Source organism: Zingiber officinale, chromosome 2A (genome assembly GCF_018446385.1).
Source record: "Zingiber officinale cultivar Zhangliang chromosome 2A, Zo_v1.1, whole genome shotgun sequence".
In the NCBI taxonomy this organism is placed as follows: domain Eukaryota; kingdom Viridiplantae; phylum Streptophyta; class Magnoliopsida; order Zingiberales; family Zingiberaceae; genus Zingiber; species Zingiber officinale.
The window spans coordinates 143408691-143416048 of record NC_055988.1 but is presented as its reverse complement, the minus strand read 5'-3'; the positions used below and the strand labels follow the sequence as shown (position 1 = coordinate 143416048).

The following is a 7358-nucleotide window of genomic DNA, read 5'->3' as shown; positions in this document are numbered from 1 at the left end:
AGGCAGAAAACTGGGGGTATCTTTGCAATCTTAGCTGCCAAGACAAACACACTTCATCCTTTACAGCAAAGGCCTCATCACTGCACCTACGTGCCATTTATCTCTTCTTTTCTCCCTTAGAGCTTCTGTTGCAATCTTGGAATTGAACTAATTTAATTGAATTGGCCGCTTGCTTTTCGTGGCTACTATAAGTTTCCTGACAACCCAAGCCATGATATTTCCAATCCAAAACAGAGCAATGCACACAAAGTGGATGGCAGATTGGATGAGTTGGGTTTTCGTCATCTCCATCTTAGCGTCCACTCCGCGTTTACAAGCCGAATCCGACGATAACTCGTTGCTATGCATCAGTAAATGTGATACCTGCCCAAAGATTTGTTCGCCGGCACCACCACCACCTCCTCCTCCATCACCACCGCCACTTTCATTACCTCCGCCACCCGATGATAGTTCCTTTTTATGCATTAGTAAGTGTGGGACATGTCCTGTGATATGCACACCACCACCACCTCCATCATCGCCGCCTCCTGCAATCTATGTTTGGACAAGTCATCCACCTCCGTCACCAGCCAAAGAAGGCCATGCGCCGCAACCAAAATCAGCACCCCCACCGCCAGAGGGAGGACAAAAAGGAGGCCTATCGTACCCCTACTACTACTTCTATACTTCGGGAGCTAAGAGATTGTGTGTGCTCCCCAGACTTCTCCTCACGTTTCTCACAGTTGTGATGTCCATGTTTCTCTGGGTGTTCCTTGGCTGAAAAAGGAAGAGTTTGGCTTGTGCCTCTAGTCTATTTATTTATATAGGATTGTAACGATTGTGAGTACAAAGTTGTCAGTTATCTAGATACAATTGAAAATGTTCAATTGATTGCCTTCAAAATAGTTTAATGTAATACAATCTTCTTGGCCTTTAGTAATGGATACACTCATTAGCTAAATGATTCTTGGCACAATTCTCATAATTAAACATAGTAAACTGAACAAAAACATGGACATGAAGAGAAACTTGGGGAATGTTTCATTTTGTGGCATATATTGAGTTATATCTACTTATTCTGTTAGAAGCTGAGTCAGATGGAAGGTCATTAATGTGATTGAAATGTTGACCGAGTCACCATGACCCGAAGGGAGAGGAGAGTGATGAGCTGTCTTCTATGTTGACTAAGCCGCTGAACCGCCAAAAAAGAGAAGGACCGAAGGTGTCCAAAAGTCTTTGGTCAATGGTGTCTATAAGGTTGTTATAAAATAGATCGGGGGCTACCTCGGTCTAGCCCTCCGACACTCAAGTCAACCTCCGTTGGTAGAAAATAAATAGTACTATAATAAAGAACATAGAGATTGAATGCAAAGCATACCAAACCTGCCAGAGTAGACTAGAAGCGGCATGGAGCCGAAGGCGATGGCTCGGAGCGAGAGGCCATGGCGTGGAGTCGGAGGATGGCGTAAAGTCGGGGGAATCGAGTAAACAGACAAGTCGATGAGAGGGTAGGGATGTTGACGATAGAAGGACTTTCGAGCTGGAAATCAGGAGAAGACAGGTGAGTTGTCACTGTTGCCAAAAGAGCGTGCGGAGAGTAAAAGAGAGAAGGAGAGGTTAGAACAGAGACTGGGCAGCCTCGGTCATCCACTCCGACGCTCAAATCAGTTTCCGATGATGCCAAGAATAAAGAAGATGAATAGTGCATAATGTAGGACCGTTGCGGCCGACTAGAAGGGGGGTTGAATAGCCTGCAAACACAAAAACAAAACCAACCCTTCTCGAATTCTTAAACTAACACTTATAAAATAAAGTGAGCAGAAACTAAATCATAAAAATGAGGCACACAATATTTACTTGGTTACAACCGGGAAGGTTGTTAATCCAAGGCAAATGTAGCACTAAATACTCCTTCAGGCAGAGAAGCCTCGTATAGCAATGAAGCGTAGAAACAGAAGCTTAACTCTAAACTAAGGCACACAAGTGTTGGAATTACAATTCGTGAGTTCGTTTTTATGATTTACTTTCTGCTCACTTTATTTTATAAGTGTTAGTTTAAGAGTTTGAGAAGGGTTGGTTTTGTTTTTGTGTTTGCAGGCTATCCAACCCCCCCTTCTAGCCGGCCGCAATGGTCCTACAAGTGGTATCAGAGCCGAGACACCTCAGAAGGACTAACCGCCATCTGAAGCAACAAAACGATGGTCGGAGATAGCATCTATCCACCAACATTCGAGGGGGAGTTTTCTTTATGAAAGCAACAAATGGAGGTATATCTAAACACTGATTTTGGTATTTGTTTAATAATGAAATCTGGTTTTGAAGCACCAAAGACAACTAATGGAGAAGAACTCGATAAACGCCTCTGGAACGAGAAGCAACGTAACGAGTATATGGCAAACGCCTGGGCAGAATTTCACATTCTAAGCGTAATTCCAAATGAAGATCTCGATAGAGTTGGCGAATATAAAAGTGCAAAAGAACTTTGGGAAAAGTTCTTAAAGCTCTACGAAGAGCAAGTCAAAGTTGAATCCAACATCGATCCATCGTCAGAAGAGTCCGAAACCGAGGTAAGTACCGCGACAGCCCCAACAGCCAAATTTCATCCCAAGGACACAGAAAGCTCTTCTTCAGTGAGCATCAATGAAGGGGGAGAATCTTCGGAAGAAAGCAATTCAACAGGGGGAGAATCAATGGTCAAGAAGGTAAGTCAGGTATGGACTTCAACTTTTGATCAATTGAGTGATTCAATCAAAATATCATCAAAAGAGTTTTTCGAATTAGAAAACCTACACATAACATAATGAAGATAAGTGTATGTATCAAAGAGTCTCCTCCCTCTCTCCTCTGTTGGTTAGTCCTAAGAAGATCGTACCGGTTCCACTGCACAAAAATTTTGTACAAGTGTCGAACCTATCCTAATAACCTATTGTGTTCTTTAGAAATTAAATTCGGAATCGCAAATGGAACTTAACATTATTGATTCCAAATTTAACTTATCTGTTCTTAATGGTTTAGATTTGGATCGCAAACGATGCTTAACATTATTGATCCAAATCCACCTATGTTATAAATTCAATTAAATATTAATTTCAGAAATCAACTTCCAGGTTAAATATGACGAGGTAGTAGGCCTTCTTGGATATGGGAGCAACCACCACTTCCTAGACAAAGCCTTTCAATGAAATCTAATATTTAATTTCCTTATATAACCCTAAGTTTAACCAAAAGGAACAATCAAATCACAAATTTGAAAAACAAAAAAAACACAAACTTGAATCATAAATTCGAAACCTAGAATTATATGCCTCTTGTGTTTGGAATTCATACAAAGAAAAACTAGTATGATGCGGAAAACAATTACTAGTTATACCTTTCTTTGTATGCAACGACCTCTTGATCTTCTATCGTATTCCTCTTCTTATCCCGGACATCGTGTGGGCGACGATCTACTGAGACGAGAATCATCCAATCTCCTTCTTCTCCAAGCTAGTTTCGGCCACCACAAAAAACTCCAAGAGTGTGAGGTTCGGCCACCACCACCAAACTCCAAGGGATGCTAGAAACAAATCCTCCTTTCTCTCCTTCTTCTCCAAGCAAGATCCGGCCACCTTCCAAGCTCCCAAGAATGAAGAGGTTCGGCCAAGGAGAGAAAGAAAATGGAGAAGGGGAAATAAGAAGGGTCGACCACACCAAGGAAAAGAGGAGGAGAATAGAATAGAGTTATTTTTCATGAAGGTACCCCTACCCCCTCTTTTATAATCCTTGGTCTTGACAAATAAGGAAAATTTAAATAAACACTTCCTTATTTTCTTTGCCATGAAAATGAAAATTTAATTAATTAAAACCAATTTCCTTTTCTTAAATTCATATGGTCGGCCACCTCATAGCTCCAAGCAAGGAAAGTTTTAACACAAAATTAAAACTTCCTAATTTGTTTCTGGAATTTTTAAAATAAAAATTTCTCTAATAATTTTTCCCTTCATGGTTGGTTATAAAAGGAATTTTATGAATTAAAATCTCTCTATTAAAACATGTAGATGATTTCTTAAAAAAAAGTTATTTTTAAAAATAAAATCTTCCTCTCAATCTACAAATAAGGAAAGATATCAAATCTTTTCTTAATCTTTTGTAGAAACTTATAAAAGGAAATATTTAATTTTAAAACTCTCTTTTTTAAATCATGAACATGGTTACAAAAAAGGAAAGTTTTATCAAAAAATTAAAATCTCCCTTTTAACTACAAATAAGGAAAGATATCAAATCTTTCACTTAATCTTTTGTAGAAAACTATAAAAGGAAAGATTTAAATTTTAAACTCTCTCTTTTAAAACCATGATATCCACATAAGAAAAGATTTTAAAAAATTAAAATCCTTTTAATTTGATTAGGGTCGGCCACAACAAGCTTGGGCTCCAAGCTATGGCCGGCCCCCTCAACTTGGTTCAACCCTTGGCTTGGCCGGCCCAAGCTTGGGCTCCAAGCTTGCTTGGCCGGCCACCTAAGGGTGGGTAAGAAGTGGGTATGTGGTGGGTATAATTCTTTATATACAAGAGGCTACGATAGGGACCGAGAGGAAGAATTGGTTTTGGTCTCCCGATGAAATTAAGCTTCCCGTGTTCGCCCCGAACACCCAACTTAATTTCATCAATAATAATTCATACCACTAAAAAATTATTATTGAACTACCGCACCAATCTCAAATTACATTTTGGGCTCCTTCTTATTATGAGTGTGTTAGTCTCCCTGTGTTTAAGATGTCGAATGTCCACTAATTAAATGAGTTACTGACAACTCTCCTTTAATTCCCACTCAACCTTATCGTCATGTCGGAGTAAGTCCACCTGTAGGGTTTAACATGACAATCCTTATGAGCTTCTCTTGGAGACATTATCAACCTAGATTACTAGGACACAGTTTCCTTCTATAATCAACAATACACACTATAAGTAATATCATTTCCCAACTCATCGGGTCTTTTGATTTATCGAACTAAATCTCACCCTTTGATAAGTTAAAGAAATAAATACTAAATATATGTACTCGTTATTATATTAGGATTAAGAGCGCATACTTCCATAATAACTAGGGTCTTGTTCTTTTATTAAGTCAGTATAAAAAGAACTTTCCTTAAATGGTCCTGCTCAATACACTTAGAGTGTACTAGTATAATTTATTAGTCAAGATAAACTAATACCTAATTACACTACGACTATTCCAATGGTTTGTTCCTTTCCATCTTAGTTGCGAACTACTGTTTATAATTTTAAAGAACCGATAACATGATCTTCTGTGTGTGACACCATACACCATATTATCTACAATATAAGTTAATTGAACAACTACACTTAGCATAAATGTAGATATTTTTGACCAATGTGATTCTTTATTTCAAAATAAATGTTTACAAAAGCTAGTCTTTTAGTATACACTCTAACATCCTCCCCATCGGCCTACCAAGGCAGGACATTTTATAGGAGGGTCATGTCAAGACAAAAGATATCAAAGGGTCATGATACCCTTGTATAGGTGTCAGAGGGTGATACCCTTGTCTAGGTGTCAGAGGGTCATGCCCAGACAAAGATGTCAAATGGTCATGTGACCTCTGTCTAGATGTCAGTAAATGAGATAAAATGGTTGATGGGTCCAGTGGTCTGCTCTGCTATACTCTCGTAGGAAGATTGGCCAGCTCGGCCAAGAAGACTTGTTGGCTTGACCTGGCCAGGAAAACTGGGGGGGTCAGATGCTTTGCTCTGCCAGGAAGGCTGGCTGGACCTGACCTGGAAGACTAACGGGTCGGATGCTCTGCTTTGCTTGGAAGACTAGATGAACCCAGCCTGGAAGACTGCATGAACCGGCTGGAAATACTGGCGGGTTGGATGCTCTTCTCTGCCAGGAAGGCTGGCTGGACCCGACTTGGAAGATTGGATAGACTCGGTCTGGAAGACTAGCAAGTCAGATGCTATGCGTTGCCAGGAAGACTTGTTGGACCCAGCCTGGAAGACTAGCTGGATTCGGCCTAGAAGACTGGTAAATTGAATGCTCTACTCTGCCAGAAAGACAGGCTGAACCCGACCTAGAAGACTAGAGGGTCAGATGCTTTGCTCTGCTAGAAAGACTGGCAGAACCCGGTCTGGAAGACTGACTGACCTGGCTTAGAAGACTGGCGGGTCAACTTGGCCCTGAAATACTGCCACCCAACTTTGGCTAGTCGGCCATGGGAAGGTTGGCCAGTCGCCCAGTCGTCAAGAGATGGTCATCGACCTCTCTTGACTTTGACCCAACTCAGCTTACCGTTTTAACCTTCTTTATCCCCATGACAGCTTTAATACTCGTTGTATCATCTACTATCAAAAACCTCATAGTACTAATGATAATAATGAAAAATAATATTTAATTGATTCAATTGAGATTTATTATATTTGGCATCATAATCAAGATCAACATGAAACAAATAGTAAAAATAATATTTTCAAATATATTATATTACTATGTTTATAATTATTACGATTATATGTCATATTTAATCTTTCCATTATTATTTGGACAATTTGTATAAATAAGTCTATTGACTTTAGTAATATTATGATCAAAATATTTATTCTCTATTTTATTTATTTTCTCTGTGTATTAGTTTTTACATGGTATCAGAGCCAAGTTCTTTTCCTCGTAATTTTTCTCTTCCAAATCTTTGTTACAGCGGTTACAGGAGTTTCTACATACTAATTTAATATCATTGGCTACAGCGCGACAACCTCGGCAACTTCAACGATTGCAGCTTTTCTTCATCTTTCATCAATAGCTTTTTTCCGTTGATGGAAATAATTTTAGCAACGTCAATCGTAGCAAGGTAGAGTTACTATTTATTTATTTTGTTTAGTTTTTTTGTCTGTTCTATTTTTTTCTTCTGTTCACTCTATTCGCAAGACTGAGATCCTTTTGTTATCATAAAATACCTCTTTCCTATCTTTGCAAAGAAAAAAATCTTCAAAAAATACAACATTTCTTGATTTAATTATTATTTCAATATGTACATCAAGGACTGCTGATTTGTGTACCAAAAATCGATATGCACTACTATTATTAGCATATCTAATAAAAATGCAATTGATTGTTTTTTATCCTATTTTAGTTTGCTTTGGCTTAGGTACTTCCATTTTAGCCAAATACCCCCACACTTTCAAATATTTATAAGAAGGTTTATGACCCTTCTATAACATCCTCCAGATTATTTTTTCTTCCGTATCTTTGGTTACTCATGTTATCCTTAGCTACGACCTTACTCTAAACACAAGTTAAACCCTTGCTCTTAACAATATGTTTTCCTTAGTTATAATAATTTGCATCATGGGTACCGTTGCCTCCATATTTCAACTGGACGG

General features: G+C 38.8%; 1 protein-coding gene across 1 annotated transcript; it reads left to right on the top strand.

Annotated features, from left to right (window-relative positions):
- The first annotated feature begins 238 nt into the window (after window positions 1–238).
- On the top strand, window positions 239–760 carry LOC122044067 (leucine-rich repeat extensin-like protein 3). The gene has a single exon (XM_042604611.1). It carries the CDS (start codon window positions 239–241, stop codon window positions 758–760), a length of 522 nt encoding a protein of 173 aa, XP_042460545.1.
- The last annotated feature ends 6598 nt before the right edge of the window (window positions 761–7358 follow it).